At 38.5% G+C, this 25,080-nt stretch overlaps 1 protein-coding gene, 1 long non-coding RNA gene and 1 pseudogene across 3 annotated transcripts in view; 1 reads left to right on the top strand and 2 right to left on the bottom strand.

Annotated features, from left to right (window-relative positions):
- The window catches only part of GC (GC vitamin D binding protein), a 47,631-nt gene extending 40,536 nt beyond the window's left edge, over positions 1-7,095 (bottom strand). The window contains 1 exon segment of the mRNA NM_001082204.1: positions 7,026-7,095. Within this exon segment, the coding sequence (NP_001075673.1) occupies positions 7,026-7,083 (58 nt within the window). The 5' untranslated portion in view covers positions 7,084-7,095.
- The window catches only part of LOC103350779 (uncharacterized), a 123,814-nt gene that overhangs the window by 43,549 nt on the left and 55,185 nt on the right, over positions 1-25,080 (top strand). The window lies entirely within an intron of this gene.
- Positions 10,773-23,359, bottom strand: LOC100347675 (magnesium transporter NIPA2 pseudogene; annotated as a pseudogene).

The raw sequence follows: 25,080 nt of genomic DNA, 5'->3' as shown, positions 1-25,080 counted from the left end.
CGCACACCTTGCCTTTCAAATAAGTAAAAATAAAACCTTTTTGAAAAAAGAAAACAATAAGTTCAGCTCATGTTTAAAAAAAGAATCCATATGTATTTTCATTTGTGGATAATATAAATGGCTGATGATAAATTATTTTTCTTAGTTTTAATGTAAAGGGCAATCATTTTTGAGCATTCTTTCCATTAGGTGATGTTAAGTCTGAAACACATGTAAGACACCAATGAAAGTAAGTTCAAATACCCATAATATCTAGGAACTGCATTATCTGTATCCTATCCAAGTGCAGAAAGGAAAATTCTCAATGGTGGGAACTATGGCTTTATTTCAAAAGAGGCAGTCACAGTTCAGCCCCACTTAATTGTTGCCATGTGAAAATTTGGCCCTTATGATTACATCTTCTCATGAGTCCAGAGAAGCTAGAAATCTGAATTTTTATGTGAAATCTGCAAGTTTTAAAATGTTGGAAGTCAAGTCAAGCTTCAAGACATTTTCCTGGCCCCAATTGTGAGACCCAAAAGAAAAACACATTCACAAGAGGCTCCCTAATGTCACGATTTAGGGCAGAGAGTTTAGATCCAGACCACCCAGGTAAAGGGCCAGTTGCTGATCCCCTGTGTTCTCCCTCAGTTTTCCATTTGTAAAATGTAGATGACTGTCTCTCCTAGGATGAGTATGGTTCTACAATGAGTTACTACATGTAAAATGCTGGGGACAGTGCCTGCCACTTCCATAGGAACACTATCCTACTTGTCAGTATTATTATTGTTATAGGCTAAATCCAGTTTGTGATGACTGTTACACATGTGTGTGAGGCATCTTTCTTGACTATCTACCAGCAGTAGGGCATCATGCAAAGGAAAACTGGAAAGCCACTTGCCCCGTGCACCTGAGTCTGACAGTAGAGATAACTATGCATCATCAATACTGACCATTGCTGGAGAAGAAATGGAGTCAAAGCATACCGAATGGAAACTTTGGAATGGAAGGGATCTTTTAGAAAGTCTCCTAAAGGGACTGTTACTTGGAGTGGATGGTGGGTGATGGGTGGAATAATGAAGAGAGAAATTTTAAGTGGAGAGAACAACATGAGGAGCCCTTGGGAGCTCAGAAATCGTCAGTCATGATTGAAGGCAATGAGTAGTTCAATGAGGAAACGAAGTATGGAATATGAACACGGAAGGATTTACCACTGGTTTTTTTTTCCTAAGAAAATGGATGAATCTATTGAAATATGTTTAAAAATGGTATCTCTTGGCTGTATTCAAGGAGGAGTAATCTCAAATTTAAGATAAATTGTACCTTCTTTAAGAGGCTGTTTTATGAAATATGTTCATCCATGTAAAAATGCTTATTCATCTAACACATGACGTCTTAGGGCTGAGATAACAGATTCCCCACTGACTGGATGGTTTAAACAGTGTATTTCTTAAAGCTGTAAGAGGCTGGAAGTCTGCGATCAGGGTGCCAGTGTTCTTGGAGGGAGTCCTCTTCCTGCCATGATCTTCCTTGTTGTGTGGGAAGACAGAGAGATCTCCCGTGGCTCTTTTTAGAAAGAAACTAAGCCTATTAGAGGGGCTCCATCTTCCTGACTTCATTTCATGAACCTGATAACCTATCAAAAGCCTCATCTTGGGAGTTAGGGCTTCTCCATGTGGATACTGGAAGAAAAACTCAGTTCATAACATGGGAAACAATGAATGCTGATAATGGATTTTGCAATAAAATCTGGTCATAAACAGTTATAGGAACCATGTAATTTGCTCCAATTCTCTTAGGTGGTGAACTAACCTCTTTATTTCTGATCAGAAGGCTATAGGAGCAATTACAAATAGGAAACAGGAAATGCGCTAACTTGAAAGCTGATCTTTTCTTCCCCAGCTCTCCCTTGAGAAAATGGTTGTCTTATAACAAGGGGATTCCTTGCCTCACTGCTCTCTGCTTTGGGAAGTACCAGTAAGCTGCAGGATCAAGTAACACAGCATATTAGATTTTTGTTGCTGTAATGTATAGGGGCTTAAAGAATGCAATTAAGAAGGGACTCCAAAAATAAATCAAGAATACATATTGTAAAAAACGTTCATTGATTTCATTTTTTGCATGTCAATGAACATATCTTCCAATTTCGTTTTTGTACAAACTCATTTAAGTGCCCTCATTTATAACCTTAGAATTCTGTTGGAAATTCCAATACTGGTGTTACTGGGCTTAAGGCAAGGTGTCAGTGGGGCTGCATTACTTCTGAAGGCTCCAGGGGAATTTATTTCCTTGCATGTTATAGCTTCTAGACATGGCTCCAGGTCGCCTCCTCCTATCTTCAAGGCCAGGAACTTTGCACCTCTCTGTGTCTTCCTCCTCATTCATTTTTCCTCTGACTCTCTTGCTCCTCTCTCACCTTTCATAACTCTTATAATTACATTGGGCTCACATAGATAATCCTGCATCATCTTTTTAAGGTCAGCCTATTAGTGATATTTATTACAACTGCAACTTTAATTCCCCCTTGTGATGATCAAGCCTAACCTAATCACAATTTCCAGCACTAGGATGTAGATGTCTATGCGGGGAGGTTTATTCTGTCTGTCACCTACTCATTAATGTTTAAGGCCAAGGGTGCATTCATAATTAGGTGACTAAACAGAGGCCAGACTTGAGGTGGATTTTTATCTGTAGTGCCCACCTGTCAGTTGTGCAGGCTCAACTCCATCATTTCATTAATCTCATAATAGTAACCTTGACTTTGGTATAATTCACTGTATTTTATTTCTTGTCAGTTTTTTTTAATTAATTTTATTATTTGAAATGAAGAGAGAAAGAGAAAGCGAGGCAAGGGTATCTTCCATCTGCTGGTTCACTCTCCAATGCCTTCAACAGCCTGAATAAATGATTCAGAAGAATGGTGCCAGGAAAACAGAGAAGTTAGAAGCTGGAGCCAGTTTCATGGAATGGTGATAAACAGGAGGCTGAACCAGCGATGGATCAGCCCAGTAGGCAGCATGAATTTCACTTATTTCCACTTAAACTGAGGTTTGTGACTGGTTATTTCTCTGTTGCACTGTTAGTTTGGTGAAGGAACTTATTTCACAAGAGACAGCAAAGTTGTGATTGAGAACGTTGTCTTTGGAACCTCGCTATTTTACATAAATTCTGGTTCTGCTAATTACTAGCTCAGACACCTTGGGTAAGATTTGACTCCTCTTTCTTTAGTTTCCTCATCTCTAAAGTGGAGATAACAATAGTCCCAAGCTGATCATGGAGAAGATAAAGTCAATTTATCTAAAAGATTTCAAACAGACTAGCATACTGTGAATAAAATATTAGATACTTTTCTCCATAGGACGTAAAATTTAGTGTTCATGCTTCATGGTAGACACTTATTATAGTAATTCTACAAAAAAGACAATGGCAAACACGGAGTTTATTCCTTCTGGGATATCTATTATATACCCTTCTTGACATTTAATTTTCCTTTCATACTCAAAACTACTTTATAAGCATAGTACTCTAATAATCCTAAATTTTGTGATATTGCATAAAAATTACTAAGCACCTACTATGTTCAGTAGTGTTCTAAAACTGAGAATTACAGACTGGACTAAAAGCAAAGTCCTTGATTTCATGGAATCTAAGTTCTGTGTTTGTTACAGTAAACCAATGAACAGGTAGTAGTAAGGTAAGGTAGTAAATACCAAGGAGAAAAATGTAATGGGATAGAGAGTAATGGAATAAGAGGTACTGTCTCAGGTCAGTTGTTCAGGGAAGCCCTCTGTAGACTAGACTTGGAGCAAGCACCTGAAGCAGGGAAGGAATATAGCTTTGTGGATATTTGGGAAATCAGTGTTCAGGAAGATGGAAGAGCTAGCATAAAGTCCTAAGGCATAGAGGTTGTAGTGTGTGGACTAGTGTAGCAGCCAATGTGGCTACAACAGGGTAGGGAAAAGGGAAGGGGTGGTAGAGATAGCAGTAAGGCAGAATAAGGAAGTTAGATGACTGTAGATACTGGTGAAGAGAAGTATCAATTCCTTTCAGGGATTTCTTAATTTTTTCCTTATATAAATTGCAATGTGGCCTTTAAAGGATATGCACATGTATGCCTATTCCACATGCATATATTAGTGACTGCATACGTGGCACTGCATTTTGCAGCAATGAAATGTAAAATTGCTATTGATTTCTGGAAAGTTAATTGGTTTTGATGATGAAATTGATGACTTTCTCTTGTTAAGAGCTATTTTGTTAGGGAAAATGCAGAAGGAAAAAACGGATTTTGCCCACCATTCCAAAGGGGGCTTAACTTTCTTGTGCAGTTTGATAGCATGATTAATAAAAATACATTTGCTGAGAACAAAATGCTTAAAGCAAAAACAGAAAATGTTCATGTTGAACACCTGATTCTTGCCAACAAGTATTGTAAATTGCAGTGGTTTAATTCCTGCAGGCATTATTACTTTAGGAATTGTGTTGTGTACCAGTGCCATTGTTGCTTGTGTTTTGGGGAAGATGGAAAGATGCACTCCGAGTTTATGCTGCATTTGTGGGAAAAGAAGTCAGGTGAAGACAACTGGCAAGGACTGCCTTTTTGTCTCTCTTAGGGAAGCAAAAGTTGTGTTCTCTTGTGACACCATACAGATTTAACAGACTTGTTAAGATCTTTTCTCCCAACATGTGTGAGCCATATGTCCTTTGAAGGGAGAAGACTGGACCCACAGGAGTTGATGTTCAAGTTGAGCTGCAGCAGCATCCATTTTAGACCCAAGGCTTCCAAACAATACGCCCACAGGTATAGGCATTTGAGGAAAGGGTCAACATGTTTGGGAAAATCTATGTTGAATACGATTTCTTTTCTGTAGGACATCTCAGAACCTTTAGGACCATAAAAGCACTGATAGTGAACGCATAAAATATTAAAGAGTAATGTAATGGCTAATGTATGAATATGTTTGACCATGGAAACTTTAAGACTCACCTTGAGTGAAGTACATGATACAACAGATGTTCTAGGTAAACACTGTGGGTTACCAGTTATCCTCAAATATAATAGGCAAAGGGAACTGCAATGCAAACCAATTCCCCCACCCTCCATGTTTACTCTGATCCTAAGAGCCCCCTGATCTCCTTTAATCTCTACATTTTGTAACTTTCTCCCAGGAAAGCACATGCCTGGCTTCTAGGTAAATCACTGCCTTGGTCTTTAGGTCCTGCTCAAGTATCATAGAACAGGGAATTGAAGATTTAGGACAACTTCTCCAAAATACTAGACATCTATTATGTACAAATGCATTTTTGTGTGTGTCTCTGGCCTATTGTATCTGTGTAATAGAAGTAATATTCAGACCTTTATGGGAGCTGACTTCAGGTTATTAGAATTTCATCAGGATCTGAGAACTGAGGGTGTTGAAATAGAGCTTGCAGAATACTCTGTTTTTCTCCAAAGGACACTGATTCTTTGAGTTGAGGCCAAGGCACACTTACTGAGTCAGCAATCCAAGATGGTGACTCATGTTCTAGATCATGGCTTTCATATATAATTTTGAGACCTACCCATTACTGGAAAGAATCTGATCTGAAACTACTTCAGTAGGATTTTCATGATCAGATTTGACTAGGGGAAATCTTGGGCAAAAATAAGCTTAACCTATTCAGAAGTCTTAGATGGGCCCTAATTTATTTTACGATTTTTATAACCCACTCCATTTCAGGAAGGCTTTGTAGTCTTACTTAAGGATTCATAGCTTACTTAAGGATCTATGACTAAAACAATTTAAAATAATAATTCACATAAAAAATGAGATCAAGGAAAACTAGATGAAAAAAGAGTACGAGAAACTCAAGAGTACGGTTATTCATGTCAGTTAATAAATGATTATTCCTATAAACACACATTTTATCCCATTGGTTAAATATATAAAATTAACGTATGACACTTAGAATTCAAATGAAAGCTTTCATTTTACAAAGGAGGGTAAATATATATTCTCTTATAAACATTAAAGAATCAGCCATCAGAGTAAATTGAAACTGACTATGGAAAAGTTCTCAATATATAGAATCCATAAAGTTGGATACTTCACATATCTTAGCACTTATCATTATAAAAAGTTTTCATACTTTGCCCAGGGGTGTGCAGGTGGTTAGACTGCTCTTGGCACTTCCACGTGCCATCTCAAAGCCATCCGTTACAGCTTCTGGCTGCTAATGTGAACAAAGAAAGCAGCTTATGCTGTCGTAACTGGGTCCCTGACATCTGTGTGGGATACTTGGGCTAACTCCCAGCTCTAATGTTCAGCCTGGTCCAGCCTAGGTTTTGTGGACAGTTATGGAGAGATAGCAGATAGGAGATTGTGTGTGTGTGTGTGTGTGTGTGTGTAGTATTTCCCTGCTGCTTTTCAAATAAATTATTTTTCAAAAATTACCCAAAGTTGATGACACCATCTAAAGAATAATTGCAATGAAGAAAATAGCTCAACTGTTTTACTTATGATTGTGTTTTATAGCTATAGAAAGTTATTTTACATGCTGGAGTACTTAAAAACTATAATTCATATTTAAATAATACATGTATAAAATTCCTTCAAGCAGATCAAAGAAATCTCTGTTGACTTCTTACATCATTGATGTGGTATATTATGATTTCAAAGGTGACAAATATTTGATGTCTGAATAAAAGGCTTAGAGATAGATGACAATCTCCACTTATATTTTAATACCTAACAAATTTCTACTATTTCTACTTTAAATCATTCTCAACTTGATTATCAAAAATATGGGGAAGGATGATTGATAATGTATATAATTCCACATCCATTCTTTTCATGAGATTCTTAGTGGTTTTCTTTTCTTTTTTTTTTTTTTTACTATTCTGGTTCAACACCACATGGCATTCTTGAGTTTAGATTCTGTCTCTTTGATCCGTTCTTCTCTCTCCAATATATTAAAACTTTCTATTTCTTTAACATATAATTTAAAATGTTTAACAGGAAATTAGAACTAGGAAGAGGTCTTGTGAAAAGTCATAAGAGTCTTACCTCTCTCTAGAGCATGCCCACATACTACAGCAAGCAGGAGAAGGAGGACCCTCTTCATTTTCCTGTGTTGAGTCCTACAGCAGCTCCTGTTCCCTGTGGATTACCATGTACAAGATGGTAGACCAAAGTAACCAGTTCCCTTTTGCTGCAATTTCTGGCTATGAACTAATCAATTATTAATCTCTACAGAGCAGCAAGGGGGCAATCATCTTTGGCCCAAAAGAGACAAACTAGTATCATCATTCAAGGCAAATAGACACCATGGGGGCAATGCGGTGGAAAATGTAGGAGATTTTAATCATTAACTTTGTCAAACTGCAAGAAAGGAGTCAAGGGGCTTATATATAGATTATTTTCCTGTACTGTTTTCTTTATTAAAATTGATTGAATGAGTCACAAAAATGTAAGGGACACATTTACTGTCCTCTTCCTGGGGTTGTATCTGTCTGCTTTGAATTTTCTCTACCTTTCTCAAGTACAAAAGGAAAACTGAAGACTTTCTCTATCTTCCCCTTTTTGCTTAAAAACTTATAAGTGAACACTATCTTAAAATAAAGCATACCAGAATTTTTTAAGTAATAAGGTGAAAAGAAGAACAAGAAACCAGTTCAGCAATTCCTCGTATCCATAATTTTAGTGCTATAAAGAAGTTAATTTGACATGTCATAGTACCTTATATGCGTTATTGTCCATTTTTTAAGCATGGACATATATATTAAAAATATCTCTGGAAGTGAGGTAGATAATAACTAGACAGATTAAATGACATGCCCCAATCATAAAGACCTCATGGCAAATCCCACACCCTCTGCCCCAACCATCAGCTAATTTAAAGCTTCTTCTAATAATATTATATAACTAATATATTTTATGATACTATAACTTGAGGGCTCATAGGATGTTGAAGGACATGGAACCCCACATCTTCATTTTACAGAAGAGAACAGAGTCCCAGTTAGATTCTGTGAGTTGTCCAGAGAGGCACAGATGGTATTCATTCCTTACAATTAGGTCAGCTCCTGGTTTTCACAGTCGCTCTCTTTTCAGGAAATGAGCAGGTGCAGGTTGGGTATACAGAAGCTGATGTGAAATCCCTACCCAGCTCTCATTGCTATATAACCTTGGGACATTGATTTTTACCTCTCTAAATGCGATTTTCCTCATATGTAATGTGGTGATAACTCTTTTAGCATCTCTGTTGTAAGCTTGCTGTTGTGAAATTAAGATAACTCATGTGCAGGGTACATAATCTAATGTACTGCTATATGTATTAATGTTATCCATTACTCTTATTTTCTTATTTTTGCCTCTTTTCCTGACTGGACCGCTAAATTTATAATATCTGAGAAGGCCATTGGAATTAATAAAGTCTAGAGCTCAGTGGGAAATTTTAAAGCCAGCCTGTATCCTGGGTCTCACAGATAAGTGAAATCAAATTCCATTATGACTTCAGTAGCCAGGGATTAACTATATGGGTGTACTCCATCAAAATCTCAATAAACCACACTATGAAGTTACATTTTTAGTCAGATCCTTCATCTATATTGAACGTGCTTGAGTGTTAGGTTCAGAAAATAGAATCCAGCTGACTGGAAAAGACAACTTAGCAAGATCAACACAGAGATATCACTGGAAGGCCAACAGAAATTCATATGGTAAGGAGATTAGTGGATTCTATAAACATTGCTGAGGACAGGATGGGAAGATAGTTTTCCTCTTCAAGGTTCAACAGTATCATCTTCAGGTATTTGCTTACTGCCTACTATAAATCTTTACATTCCAACACCTCCCCCCACCACCCTCTTCCCTTTGGCTCAACTCCTAGTTGAATTTGTGTTATTTTAAGATGTGCTTTAGTTTTACTGTAAATTATTTGGAAATGAAGAAACTCTTTATGACTTCAGAAAGTTAAAAATGTACTGAGAATCCCAGCAGCCAGGAAGAATAACTGTTAACACATTAGTATATTTCTATGGTTTCCATTTTTACTTGATGACCTTGTAAATATACTTTGGTACTAAAGAATTTCCTTCATTTTCTGAGGATTAGTTCATTTGAAGACACAACTTGGTTATCTCTCATGAATTTTGCTCCAGGGTTTAAGACCAGTTCTTTTTTTTATTATTATTCTGGCGTTATCTCTGCTTTTGCAATAGCACCACTTTTGTTTAATGATAAACTGTGTTGCAAGAGTTGCAACATCTCCTTTGAGTGTCCTCTTGAGAAATCCCTGCCAAAGCTGCCAAATGCATTCTTCCTCTTACTGGAATATGGCACTGAGCTATTAGCAGCTCTTATATGAACCATTCTTCAGTCTTACATATGTAATGTTCCTTAATATCAAATGTTGATTGCCTACTGCAATTCTGAAACCATGAAAAAATAATCATAACTAGTTTCAGTGATAAGTCTCAGATGCAAAAAAGTAGATGTCAAGAGAGCAAATCCAACCTTCTGAAAGCGTCCGTTTCAGCAGCAGTAGAGCAAGTAAGAAGTTTGTTACAGACATGCATTTAGTGAGGGTTATTCAGTACATATGTAAGCAGTGGAATTTTACAGGAGTGATCTTACCTACGAAGAACTGATTTGAAGTAACTTCTCTCCTCTTTCTGCGTCTTCCCATTGGTCAGGACTTTCTCTAACCAGGACAAGTTTTGGGCAACATCATAAGGCAGACAAAACCATTGTAGGTTCTTTCCTCTATCACATTTCTCTTCTTTTGGTAGCTTTTGGATTTTACACTTTTTGCCAAAGCAGTATTGTTAACATTTTAATGCTTCTAAAGGTTGCTTAAAAACTCTCTGGCAGAAATGATTCAACTTGCCAGAGTGTTCTTTTCATGTAGAGTCTCTTTGTAGTATTAAAATGAGTTATCAGTATCTTGCCTTGATCAATGATCTGAAGAGATGGAAATTAGTGGCTTAAGGGTAATATCTTTGAAGTTGATATAGAGAGGAACAGCGCAGTGTAGATTCCAAGATTCCAAATATTCTTATATCCTAGCCTTTTCATAGTTCTGATTTCCATGAAATATTCTGAGAGACTTACATCTCTCTTTACTTAAACTTCTTCAAGCTGAGTTTGGCACTTGTAATTAAAGCATTCTTTTTTTTACATTTAAAATTGTCATTAATGCATTTAGAAAGAGTCAAAAGGTAAAATACCTCTACAATAATACAATGTTAATATAAATCAGTCATGTTCTGAGGTCATTATAGTGAGCTACCATCATTTTAGAAAAGTGATTTCTGGTTCCAAATTAAAGCAACAAAAAAGATTGTCTTTAGATAACATTATTTGAGGACAGTGCATTTTCAGATACACTCTGATGTTTGAATTCACTTTACAACAGAATTATATATTAGCCTTTTAATTACATCTTCCTTAAAAAGCTGGCAGGTTTCATTTTCTTGGGGAGATATTTTCTTTAAATTTTTTAAATATTTATTTGAAGGTCAGAGTCATACAGAAAGAGGAGAGGCAGAGACATCTTTCATCTGCTGGTTCACTCCCCCACTGGCTGTGCTGATCAGAAGCTAGGAGCCAGGAGCTTCCTCCAGGTCTCCCATGCGGGTGCAGGGGCACAAGGACTTGGGCCATCTACTGCTTTCCCAGGGCATAGCAGAGAGCTGGATCAGAAGTGGAACAGCCGAGACTCAAACCAACACCCAAATGTGATGCCAGCACTGCAGGCGGCGGCTTTATCTGCTACTCCACAGCACTGGCCCCCGGAGAAATGGTATCTTGTTAAATTCCACAGGTTAGGTTTTCTTGATTACTATTAGAGATATTGCCATTACTGCTTTTTCATCTTTCCAAAAAGACATGGGCAAACTTGCTAAAGTTGAGGTCTTTAAAGGCATGCAACAGGAAGATCCCCACAATGACTGTAAAGAAGCCACTCGGAGTACCAATGACACCAGCAGTAGGCATATCTTGCCATTCCTTAAAAAGAATAGCCGAACATGTTAAGATGGAGTTTGTAAAGAATACATAATATATTGGAGTTACGATTGCAGTAATGATATGTCCAGGGCCTTGTTTAGATAATAAATCTGTGTGCTCACATAGACAATCAGGCTCTCCAGAAAGATCCAGGTCAGAGGAAGCCACAGCATGACCTTTCCTGCAAACAGCTCTTTGATAGCAGTGCCCAGGCCCTTCACACAGGACACTGAAAATGCTCAGTGATGGAACAGATTGTTATGTGCACCAGAAGGTTTGCCCATGGCGAGGGCCTACCACGAAGATGACTGTCAAGGACCCAATGACCACAAGTGTGGCCAAGACCATAAAACCTGAATCATCTAGTTTCTGAGACATTTCATTTAAGGTCTCAATCTCCTCTTCATTTGGAGCATGAAAGGCCATTTACTGTAGATCTCAAAGCACTTCGCAAACATCCAATGTTCCCATGAAGATTAAGTCTTTCATTTAGAAAGTATGAAGAAAGAATGGCACTTACGAGGGTGCTGAGAGCTCCTAGCAGAGTCACTAGCATGGCTGGTGCAAATGCATAAGCAGCAAAGTTGGCCACCTCCTCTGCTCCCCTTGACTGTGGTCCCACCTACCACAACCATGGCTCTCTCTTATCAGTGCAATTCACAGGAATTTCTTAAGTGACAAACAAAATGAGCCAGGAACATAGAAAATATGACTTTTACATTGGCCTGAGATTGGCTATGAACTCCAGTATTTTTGCTGGAGAAGTTTCATTTTTTTTAAACTTTTATTTAGTAAATATAAATTTCCAAACTACAGTTTATGGATTACATTGGCTCCCCGCCCCCGTAACTTCCCTCCCACCCGCAACCCTCCCATCTCCCACTCCATCTCCCATTCCATTCACAACAGGATTCATTTTCAATTATCTTTATATACAGAAGATCGATTTAGTATATATTAAGTAAAGATTTCATCAGTTTGCACCCACACAGAACATAAAGTGTAAAATACTGTTTCAGTACTAGTTATAGCATTAATTCACATTGAACAAAACATTAAGGACAGAGATCCTACATGAGGAGTAAGTACATAGTGACTCCTATTGTTGACTTAACAACAGGGCACTCTTGTTTATGGCGTCAGTAATCACCCTAGGCTCTAATCATGAGTTGCCAAGGCTATGGAAGCCTTTTGAGTTCACCAACTCCAATCTTATTTAGACAAGGTCATAGTCAAAGTGGAAATTCTCTCCTCACTTCAGAGAAAGCTACCTCCTTCTTTGATGGCCCATTCTGTCCACTGGGATCTCACTCACAGAGATCTTTCATTTAGTTTTTTTTTTTTTTTTTTTTTTTTTTTTTTTTTCTGTCAGAGTGTCTTGGCTTTCCATGCCTAAAATACTCTCATTGGCTCTTCAGCCAGATCCGAATGCCTTAAGGGCTGATTCTGAGACAGAGTGCTGTTTAGGACATCTGCCAGTCTATGAGTCTGCTGTGGATCTCACTTCCCATGTTGGATCATTCTCTCCCTTTTTGATTCTATCAGTTAGTATTAGCAGACACTAGTCTTGTTTATGTGATCCCTTTGACTCTTAGACCTATCGTTATGATCAACTGTGAACTGAAATTGATCACTTGGACTAGTGAGATGGCATTGGTACATGCCACCTTGGTGGGATTGAATTGGAATCCCCTGGCACATTTCTAACTCCACCATTTGGGGCAAGTCCGATTGAGCATGTCCCAAACTGTACATCTCCCTCTCTTATTCCCACTGTTATATTTAACTGGGATCACTTTTCAGTTAAATTTAAACACCTAAGGATAATTGTGTGTGAATTGGAGAGTTCAAACAATAGTACTAAGTAGAACAAAAAAATACTAAAAGGGATAGAGTATTACATTGTACATCAACAGTCAGGACAAGGGCTGATCAAGTCACTGTTTCTCATAGTGTCCATTTCACTTCAACAGATTTCCTTTTTGGTGCTCGGTTAGTTGTCACCAATCAGGGAGAACATATGATATTTGTCCCTCTGGGACTGGCTTATTTCACTCAGCATGATGTTTTCCAGATTCCTCCATTTTTGCAAATGACCAGATTTTTTTTTTACTGCTGTATAGTATTCTGTAGAGTACATGTCCCGTAATTTCTTTATCCAGTCTACTGTTGATGGGCATTTGGGATTTGGGTTAATTCCAGGTCTTAGCTATTGTGAATTGAGCTGCAATAAACATTAAGGAGAAGTTTCATTTTGGAAAAAAAAAAAGAACTTCTGCAACTTACCAGAAAAGGCTCCATAAGAGCAGGCCAAGGTGGCCGTGCGTATTGTAACTGAAGCATTCTTATCCAGCTTTGAATGATCTCCCTGCTAATTCTGTCACTAGATCTCTAAAATGTGTTACTGTGTGATTGCTTCCCTATTTAAAACCCTTCAGGCCAATTCCTGTGCTTACAGTTCATGAATTCATCTTAGCCACCTCTGAAAGGAACTCTATGCCTAGTGTATTTTTTTTTAAAGGTTTACTTATTTATTTGAAAGGCAGCATTACTGAGAGAGAAAAAGAGAGGGAGAGTCCTTTTACCTGCTGGGTCACTCCCCAAATGGTCCAATGACAGGGGCTGGGCCAGCTGAAGCCAGGAGCTTCTTCTGGGTCTCCCACATGGGTGCAGAGTTGCCAAGGATTTGGGCCATCTTCTTCTGCTTTCCCAGGTACATTAGCAAGGAGCTGGATTGGAAGTGGAGCAGCTGGGTCTCGAACCAGTTCTTATATGGGATGCTGGCACTGCAGGCAGCACAACTTAACTTGCTGCTCCACAGTGCCTGCTTCTGTCTTGTTTATGAAAATGTAATACTATTGTACATGTAGTTCACTGAACGCACTCTGCTGCTGGGCCTTCCGTAGTCTTTGTGCTCTGCTTCCTTTTCCCTTACACTATTTTATGGATTGGATCTTCCCCATTCTTCAATAGAAGGAGTCTTTCATTTATTCACAGATCACATATTTAATTCATACCATTTTGGGCTGGGTAATAGGACAGCTGTTGATACTACTGTGGCAAAAAGACCTCCATAGTTCTCCTTGTGGGCCTTCTAATCTAGTTAGGAAGACAATAGTTTTATAATAAGCAGCCCATCCTAAGACTTTTTTTTTTAATTATCCTTTTGTGCACACCAATTATCAAGAAGAATCAACTGTGATTGTGCCGTATTCATTAAGTGACCCTATAGTCAATAAACAACACTTCTAGCTTAATCACAAAGGTACAAAGTAGAACGGCAGTGGGGGAAGAAAAGAGAAATAAAAACACAGTTAAGAGCATTTAGGACAAAAAGAAATAACACTTAAACAGTGTATAAAGGTTAAATAAATCACCTTTTTGTCTACAAATAAAGATTTCTTTATCATTTTTCTCTACTTTCTCCTTATGTTTCCTTCATGATGTGTTAACTACCATGTGTACAATGTTTAAGGATATCATTTTTTCCAAGGTGTGTGGTTATTTAAAGAGGAAAATGTTGTTATTTTATATATGTGGAATTCTTACTATGAGGATTGCTAATTTGTAGAATGGCCTGAGAAATAGAGTTATTTTCACACATTTTTGTTTTTAATTTTTTGAACAGATTTTCCTTTTTTTTCAATAAAAGAGTTTATTTATTTAAGAGGTAGAGTTACAGACAGAGACAGGGAGAGATAGAAAGGTCTTCCATCTGCTGGTTCACTCCCCAAATGACCGCAAGAGCTGGTGCTGGGCCAGTCCGAAGCAGGAGCCAGGAGCTTCTTCCAGGTCTCCCACGTGGGTGCAGGGGCCAAGCACTTGGTCTCCTACTGCTTTCCCAGGCCATAGCAGAGAGCTTCATGGGAAGGGGAGCAGCTTGAAAAGGAACTGGTGTCCATAGGGGATGCTGATGCTACAGGTAGAATCTTAGCCCACTATGCTACAGTGCTGGCCACAGGTTTTGGTTTTAATTATTACCTCTTGTTTTGGATTATTCTTAAATTTACTCTAAGTTTGTCAAATTCCAACAAAGTCTATTGGCTTTAAAATAAAATTCTCACTGAACTAGCAAAAAGAAAAAAAAAAACAGGACTGTTCAGACATGTAATAGTAATATTTCTATTCCTATACTACAGCTCCTGTGGTCCAAATAGTCTTTTTGCTTAGCAATCTTGATTGGCCAGATTAATCAAAGTGGTTTTTCCAAACTTTATTTTTGCAGGGGAGTTGGCGGGGGGAGAGTTGAGGGATCAATACCATTGTAAATAGTCAATGGATTCGTATACCTACTAATAAGAAATGAAGAGACAATATCTGCTGTATGTTATGTTAAACACATTAGACTTTTCTTTAAATTTTTGCAGTAATACAAATGCATTAATTCTTTTTTTTTAGATTATAACATTGAGCTTAGAGAATTTTCTAGTGAGTCCATTTAAAATTAAGCATTTTGATACTAAACCCATTCCTAAACCAGTACTTAGCTGTCAGTAAAACAACAATGACTGTAACTGGAATATATTTTCCATGCAATGTAATTAGATACCCTATGACTAAAGAAGTGTGGATTAATTTAAAAGAATTAAGAGTAGCTGGGATAAATGATGTTTTGATAGTAAAAGGGAAGTTATGTACCTTAAAATTTGGAATCTATGAAAGTAATGGTCACTATTTACTTCTCATAAAAATGCTCTTTATAGTTATAGTTTCACTATAAGTAACTATCTTTGGTATGAAAGTATTCAGAGAAATTAAAGCATGGTAACAGAAAAATCAAATCATTTGCAAGATGAAGATGAATCAATGCTGAAATCTTTTCATGTGATAGGAATAAAACTACATTGTATTGATAGCAAATTGAAACCTTTATTTTTACTTGCAGTAATCTTTCTGTCTGACATTCTCTTTCTTAAAAAATGTTTTAAAATACATGAAAATATACATATCAGGGCATCAGCAGTTGGCCTAGGGGTTGGGATGCCCTTACCCCACATTGAAGCGCCTGGATTTGATACCTGGCTGCAGCTCCTGACTTCAGCTTCCTGCAGACCCTATCAGGCCGTGGTGCTGGTTCAAGTAATTGGGTTCCTGCCAGCTACATGGCTGGCCTGGATTGAGTTCCCAGCTCCTGGCTTTGTGTGGCCCAGTCTCATTCATTGCAGTCATTTTGAGGGGTGGTGGTGGTGAAGTAGCAGACAGGATCTATCTCTCTCTCTCTCTCTCTCTCTCTCTGTCTGTCTCATAAATAAACATAAAATATACATGTAAGGATATTATGTGAGGATATTGAGGTTTCTGGAAAAGTTATGTAGCTTTGTGATAATGCTAGTCTTGTGTATCACTTTGCTTTTGGACTGGGAAGAATAAAACATATCTCTCAGAACCAAAATTTCAAAAAAACTGATTACATATACAGAGTTTCTGAGCTACCCTAATCTGTTTCATTTCATATGTGTATTTCATATTGACCTGAGAAAGAACAGCCACTAATTTATTACTTAGACTTTCCATAAATACAGGTTTGTTTGTTCTATACATTTAGGTTAATTAGACCTACAGCAGTGAGTCTCAAAATTGTCTCTGTTGTCTGTTACACAGTGATTGCCTATGTAACGTATACTATATAAAGCATGATAAAATAGTTTGCTTCACTGCTACTTGATTGTGAGGAGTCACACATCTACATATTTGGTGAGGCAACATGTTTTTCTATTTTACTTCTTTCAGAATTGAACTATAAGCAGCCTTGCTCATTTATGCACTTCCTTTTCTCATTTATCAATACTTCAAATGATATGTAAGACAGGCACAGTTTAAAGGGATCTGTGCTTTACCCAAATAGTGTTGACAGGGTTTTCAGTCTTCCTTTCATTACAAGCACGTGGCTTGCCCTGGACTTGCTGGTGCCTTACCTCACATCCTCTCTGCCTTTCTTTATTCTACTTCCACCAAACGTTGGTCTAGAAAGTTGGAGTGGACAGGGTTAACCTGATAGCATCTTACTTCAGCTGCACTGCGTATCTTTCATTTTATGCCTTATGGCTTCTCTGCACCTCATCATGGGATACCTGCAAAAAACCTTTATTCATCTGATGTATGTCAAAGTTGGAAGGATAAGGGAGATATTATCTGTGTGACAAGCCTAGACAATGCAACAGGAATTGGTAGATAATGTACTATTTTGCTTTCATAGGCAGAGAATTTAAAGGTTCTTAATGATTCATCTGAATGGAACATCCTGGAGGGTAAATTATATCCTTAAATAAAATATTTGTATGGAAGCACTGTTTCAGTTTCTGGTTCTGGGAAAATCCAGGCTAGGAGCTTTGGTGACTCCAGTAATATCTTTCTAAGAGACCTCAAGATGGGTCTATGGAACTGATAATCAACTGTTCACACAGTGATCAGACTCCAATGTAGTGGTCAGGTGGTACTAACTCAGCATATAGTAGCAACAGTGCAACTAACACTTGAAGTGATGATGGATTGCAGAGAGGCAGAGGAGATAGTGAGTTTTGGGCTTATGCATTAGCGGTAGCATTGAGTAATATGGCAAGGATAATTGTGGAATTGGTGGTTTCTTCTGCTTTAGAAACCTTGGAGAAGAAATTGGCAGCCTCAGAATTGCCACTTGCCAATTCAGGACATACAGTGAAGGACAGTTAGCCTCCATGGCAAAACTGACAGCTGGCTATAGTCTTTGTGCTCATTGTGTGATCATGTACTTATCTGAGGGTTATGAGTAGGTCTCCTGTCCATTGTGACAGTGTGGTCCTTGGAGGACCTGAATTTCTTGGCATTTTGCTGGATATCAATGAGCTACATAAAACTATATTATTGGCACAGGATACCATGTGCTCTGATGTTCCAGTGAGAAAATTGTTGCCAGAGGATGAGGATTAAACCTCGGGAAGTTTCAGAGAACTTTCATACAAGTAAAGTTATCAAGAGTCCTGTATAAAAGATAGTGCTTGGTAACTTCTTTGAAATTTGGAGACAGCATGTAATAACACAGGATACTCATCTTACTTATTTATTAGCGATTTAAAATTCATCCGGGTTTGCATGGTGCTCAGAGATGACTTTGGAAAGAAATCGGTTTGCTAGCACCATTGGCAGAGCTATCATGAAGTGGTCTAGGTGTTGAAATGATAATTGATATACTATGCTATGCAGTACCCTCCTCAGTAACTAAAACATACAAACATGGGAACAAGAGATTGCAGAAATGATGGTCCCTTCTCAACACTAACCAAGTGATCTTTGGGAATTGTATTTCCTATCTTTTGGAAACATTTCCCTGGATGGAAGGGCATAGTAAGCATTCTAATGATCCAAAGCCCCACTGACATCTCATCATTTTCACTCCCAGTGCTGCTGAACAATTAGACAAAGGAGTCATTGGTGGAAATGATTATGATTACCTATGACAGAGAAGAAGGAACACATCTGGAATCCAAAAGAATATTTTGGTGCCTATATACCTAGTCATCATTATTGATTGGTAATTGTAGCTATTAATAAACCATACTTCATTGGATTTAGAGTCCCATTGCAAATGTTTAACTTTACCCTTAGGGGTAAGTCCAAGGGAAAGTGTGCCAAAGTGTACATCTCCTCCGTCTCTTATTCCCACTCTTATTTTTAACAGGGATCAGTTTTCAGTTGAATTTAAACACCTAAGAATAATTCTGTGTTAAGTAAAGAGTTCAACCAATGGTATTAAGTAGAAAAAGAAAATAGTAAAAAGAATAAAATAGTAAGCTGTTCCTTGACAATCAATCAGGACAAGGGCTGATCAAGTCGTTGCTCCTCATTGTGTCTGTTTCACTTCTACAGGTTTCCTTTTTGGTACTCAATTATTTGTAACAAATCAGGGAGAACATATGATGTTTGTCCTATTGGTACTGGCTTATTTCACACAGCATGTTTCTCCATTTCGTTGCAAATGACTGGATTTCATTTTTTAAACTGTAACTTTTATTTAATAAATATAAATTTCCAAAGTACAGCTTTTGGATTACAGTGGCTTTTTCCCCGCCATAACTTCTCTCCCACCCACAACCCTCCCATCTCCTGCTCCCTCTCCCCTTCCATTCACGTCAGGATTCATTTTTTTTTTTTTTTTTTTTTTTGACAAGCAGAGTGGACAGTGAAAAGAGAGAGACAGAGAGAAAGGTCTTCCTTTGCTGTTGGTTCACCCTTCAATGGCTGCTGCAGCCGGCGCACCGCGCTGATCCGAAGCCAGGAGCCAGGTGCTTCTCCTGATCTCCCATGCGGGTGCAGGGCCCAAGGACTTGGGCCATCCTCCACTGCACTCCCGGGCCACAGCAGAGAGCTGGCCTGGAAGAGGGGCAACTGGGACAGAATCCAGCACCCCAACCAGGACTAGAACCCGGTGTGTGGGTGCCACAGGCAGAGGATTAACCTATTGAGCCACGGCACTGGCCTCAAGATTCATTTTCAATTATCTTTATATACAGAAGATCGGTTTAGTATATATTAAGTAAAGATTTCAACAGTTTGCACCCACACAGAAACACAAAGTGTAAAGTACTATTTCAGTATTAGTTGTAGCATTAATTCACATTGTACAACATGTTAAGGACAGAGATCCTACATGAGGAGTAAGTACATAGTGACACCTGTTGTTAACAATTTGACACTCTTGTTTATGGCATCAGTAATCACCTTAGGCTCTTATAGTTGCCGAGGCTATGGAAGCCTTTTGAGTTCACCAACTCCAATCTTACTTAGACAAGGTCATAGTCAAAGTGGAAGTTTTCTCCTCGCTTCAGAGAAAGCTACCTCCTTTTTTGATGGCCTGTTTTTTCCACTGGGATCTCACTCACAGAGATCTTTCATTTAGTTTTTTTTTTTTTTTTTCTGCCAGAGTGTTTTGGCTTTCCATGCCTAAAATACTCTCATCATTGGCTCTTTAGCCAGATCCGAATGCCTTAAGGGCTGATTCTGATTCTGAGACCAGAGTGCTGTTTAGGACATCTGCCATTCTATGAGTCTGCTGTGCATTCCACTTCCCATGTTGGATCGTTCTCTCCCTTTTTGATTCTATCAGTTAGTATTAGCAGACACTAGTCTTGTTTACGTGATCCCTTTGACTCTTAGACCTATCGTTATGATCAACTGTGAACTGAAATTGATCACTTGGACTAGTGAGATGGCATTGGTTCATGCCACCTTGGTGGGATTGAATTGGAATCCCCTGGCACATTTCTAACTCCACCATTTGGGGCAAGTCAGCTTGAGCATGTCCCAAACTGTACATCTCCCTCTCTTATTCCCACTCTTACATTTAACAGGGATCACTTTTCAGTTAAATTTAAACACCTAAGAATAATTGTGTGTGAATTGAAGAGTTCAAACAATAGTACTAAGTAGAACAAAAAAAATACTAAAAGGGATAATGTATTAAGTTGTTCATCAACGGTCAGGACAAGGGCTGATCAAGTCACTGTTTCTCATAGTGTCCCTTTCACTTCAACAGGTTTCCTTTTTGGTGCTCGGTTAGTTGTCACTGATCAGGGAGAACATATGATATTTGTCCCTCTGGGACTGGCTTATTTCACTCAGCATGATGTTTTCCAGATTCCTCCATTTTGCTGCAAATGACCGGATTTCGTTGTTTTTTACTGCTGTATAATATTCTATAGAATACGCTGGATTCTCTCCCGGTTGCTCCTCTTCCAGTCCAGCTCTCTACTGTAGCCCGGGAAGGCAGTGGAGGATGGCCCAAGTGCTTGGGCCCTGCACCTACATGGGAGACCAGGAGGAAGCACCTGGCTCCTGGCCCTAGCAGCCATTTAGGGGGTGAACCAACGGAAGGAAGACCTTTCTCTCTCTCTCTCTTTCTCTCTCTTTCTCTCTCTCTAACTCTCTGTCTCTCTCTCTCTCACACTATCTAACTCTGCCTGGCCAAAAAAAAAAAAAAAAAAAAAAAAAGGATAGCCTTTGGTAGAGCTTCACTAATGGGGACTATAGCTTGTTTCTGTGTGATGTGTTGGATTTGATCTCAGTCACAGGTGGATCTGAGTGGCATTAATTAATATACTGTATTGGACTCCTGGGCTCTGCTACCTAGGATCTCAGCCCATCCTTTTACTGTAGTGACTGCAGTGGCAGTACACTAATTAGAAGTACAACTTAATAGTGTTCTGCCTCAGCTGCACTGTACAAAGATACTTCAGAAAGTCCGTGGAAAGTGGAATTAATAGATGCGTTTATTTTGGTACAGAATGTTGACATCTGTGCATACTATCTATCTTGCTTTCTGTCATGGTAGTTCTCTATGAACCTTTGTAGAATATTAGTAGCACTATTTCTATATGGCTGGGACGTATGAGAGTTATTATCATAGGAACAATAATGGCCAATAGGGTGGAATTAGGTAAATATTTCTTAAAAAATTATCACTCAAATGAACGATTTTGGGATACATTTCATGTAGCTCTTTTGAGGTAACCTAGCATGACTGAGTCTCAGAGATGACCACTTGATAACAAACCATAGAATTGTCCCTCTCCCCTTCTCTGAATTACTCCTCCCAGTCTACTCTTTGCCCTAGGATTACTCTATGGAATTAACCACTTAGAAGGTGCTTGTCATTCAGGTTCTGCTTTTTTAGTGGATGATGCAGGCTAATATCAGCCTCTTGAAGTTAAGGATGACCATGTCACCTCCTTGGTGTGTTTGGAAGTACTAGTGGTCCTTCATGCCATTAATTATCCCTGATTTCTTCCTTGGTGGTAGTGATTGTATTAGCTTGTGTGGATATGCAGCAGACTCAAAACTCATGAGGAAACAAGAATGATATCTGTTCTTTCAGCTAATTATGCCAAAGATGTCTGAGGGTTTGTTTGGAAAGCAAAATATATTCCATTCTGGCTAATACAGATGAGATGACCACTAGTGAAATAGTGCAATATATTGATGGACTATAATAGCACCAATAATCCTCTCCTCACCCTAAACTCTCCTTGAAGAAAGAAAGGTATAAATTTTGCTTTAAAAATTTGCCACTCATGAATTATTAAGAACGTGATGAAAAGGCAAAAAGAATATAATTACAACCCATGCACATGAAAGTACAACTGATGCACTCCTGATTCAACTCTTCCTTCTCTAAGTAGGATCCACATTTTTCTGTGCTTTTTCTTTTTACTCCAATGAATCTCTTAATATTGTTATTCTAAAGAAGAGATTCATTAAATAATATTTAATATTGTTTTTCATGTTTTATACTTCATTTAAATGCTATCAGCACAGTTACTTTTTTGTGGTCTGTATTTTCTTGCCTGGGAACAATGTTTTTGAGACTTACTTAGGGTGATGCTGGTAACTCTGCTCTCTTCATTTTTATGGCTTTGTAAGGTTAAATTGCACAGATGTGCCACATTTTATTTATTCACTCTCCTGTTGACAGACATTTAGGTTGTTTACAGAATTCAGCTAAGGTCTGAGCTGTTCTTTCCTTCCCTTCCTGCTCCCTAGAGAAAGTAAAGAGCTCTGAGGTTTATGCACATTAATGGATTAAATTGTTTACCTTTGTGAGAGCCACTTCCATGAGCTGTTGGGGCAGAGGCCACATCATGGTTCCAGTCTCACTGAGCAGGAGAAATGGAAGAGTGAAAGGTCTGGTGGAACTGTTGAAAATTTCTTTATGTATTTTTTATTTTTTACTTTGAGATTAACAATGTTGATTATAAAATGAACTGAAAGATGTCATTGTAAAAATTTTAAGAAAGAATTAGAAAGAAAGGAAGAAAGAGGGTAGGGTGGGAAGTATCACTATGCTCCTAAATCTGTATATATGAAACACATGAAATTTGTTCACTTATATAAATAAAGATTATAAAAAAGATTTAACTATTTTTAACACTTTGCCATGTTCACTTCATATATAGACATTATATGCATACATATATAAACTACTTTTTCTTAAAAAAAGGTATATTAGTATCAGAAAATATGGAATTCATGGTAATGTTCATAAAATGAGGAAAGAAGGATATATTGCCATGTACATGGTGAAAGTTTCTTCAGTTAAGTGTCTTGTGGGATTTGAAAATGGATACGTGTTTAAGAGGATCTTGGCCAGAAATCAGGGGAGCTTCCTTTTTTACTTGTTGTTTTCGTAAGGCACACTCTATATTTTAAGTAAGTTCAAAAGTCTAAGATCCAAGTGTCTGTCAGGTGGGTTTGTAACAATGCTTTTATTTTCCATTCAGGATAGAATTACATTATTATCCACTATTATACATTATACATTATTGTATTATACACAATACATTATTTCTCACGTTGTGCTCTCGGTGCTCAGTCATAAGCTCTTTTTGAACTGTTTCAATGATTTGGGTGTAGATGGGCATTCCTATCTCCGTCCCCTTCGTAGAAAGAAAGAACAGAAAGGCCAGTATTGTGGCGCAGTGGGTTAATACCCTGGCTGGAAGCATTGGCATCCCATACGGGTGCCAGTTTGAGACCTGGCTGCTTCATTTCCATCCAGCTGTTTTCTATGGCCTGGGAAAGCAGTAGAAGATGGCCCAAGTCCTTGATTTTTTTTTTTTTTTTTTTGGCAAGCAGAGTGGACAGTGAGAGAGAGAGACAGAGAGAAAGGTCTTACCTCTGTTGGCTCACTCCCCAAATGGCCGCAATGGCTGGGGCTACGCTGATCCGAAGCCAGGAGCCAGGTGCTTCTTCCTGATATCCCATGTGGGTGCAGGGTCCCAAGCACTTGGGCCATCCTCCACTGCTATCCCAGGCTACAGCAGAGAGCTGGACTGGAAGAGGAGCAACTGGGACTAGAACCCAGCGCCCATATGGGATGCCAGCACCGCAAGCGGAGGATTAACCTAGTGTGCCACGGCGCCAGCCCCAGGAATAGATCTTAATGTTTAGTTTTAATATAGATCTTTGATTTCCCTGTGGTACCATATTGAACCCTGAAAAGAAACTAAACACCTTCCTGTTTCTTTAGGAATTATTCATAGTTATTTTTATGTAACCTCATTCCATTTTCCTGGAATCTGTACAATTAAAATATGAGGATTAATTATAGAATCTCATCTTCTGTTACAATCATAAAATGGTTTCTAAAGGTAGTATTGAAAAGAAGATGCATTGAGTATAATTTGTTATTTGTGAGTATAGATCATAGATACTGTTAGGGAATCTCTTACTTGAATTGAAATGTTGCCATTCTAAAATGTTTGTATGGGGTCAGCATTATGGTGGAGTGGGTCAAATACCACATGTGATGCTGGAATCCTGTATGGGTCCAAAGTCTTGGTTGCTCTATTACTGATTCAGCTCCCTGCTAATGCACCTGAGAAAGCAGAGGAAGATGGCCAAGTACTTGCACCCCTGCCACTCATGTGGGAAACAGATGGATTTCCTGATTCCTGGCTTCAGCCTGGCCCAGCCCCACCTATTGGGACCATTTGGGGAGTGAACCAGTGGATGAAAAATCTCTCTCTGTGTCTCTCTCTTTCTAACTCTGCCTTTCAAATAAATAAATGAATCTCAAAATAAAATATCCACATACCCAGATGTTAGTAGAGATGGCTTGAATAGAGATCCTTGCTTTCCTGTAAGAAAAGAATTTCAGGAGTGAGGCAGAGAGTAGTGGTAAGCAAGGCAGCAAAGTTTACTGAAGACAATAGGCCTGGGAGGCCAGCTGAGCATCTCTGCAAAGTACTGAGAATGCAGTCTACATTCAGACTGGGGTTTATAAGCATTTAGGGTCAATTTCTTTGAGACATTTCTCCTTTTCTCTCCTCCCTCTTCTGGAAAAGGGAATCTTGGTTATGAAATTCATGGAGTTTTTCCCAATGTTTTACTACCCAGTGTCATCAGACTGACTAGTCCTTGGCACCTGGCCAGGAAGATCCTTGGGGGGCTTCTCTGGGGTGCAGGAAGAGGCTGGGACCACCTATTGGGTATGGGCAGGACTGTGCTGTGTAGAATGCTGAGCTTTCCCAGAGCTGCTGGGTTCTTTTCCCACAGGTACTTTTTGTTTTTTCCCTTTGGCCCCTTTCCCACACACAAGCTAACATCCACCTTCCTACTTCACATAACTTGAAGAACCATT

The sequence above is a fragment of the Oryctolagus cuniculus genome, chromosome 8 (genome assembly GCF_051225735.1).
Source record: "Oryctolagus cuniculus isolate XC-2025 breed Fujian yellow rabbit chromosome 8, ASM5122573v1, whole genome shotgun sequence".
Lineage (NCBI taxonomy): Eukaryota > Metazoa > Chordata > Mammalia > Lagomorpha > Leporidae > Oryctolagus > Oryctolagus cuniculus.
The sequence above is the reverse complement of the archived record's forward strand: the minus strand, read 5'-3'. Positions and strand labels throughout refer to the sequence as shown.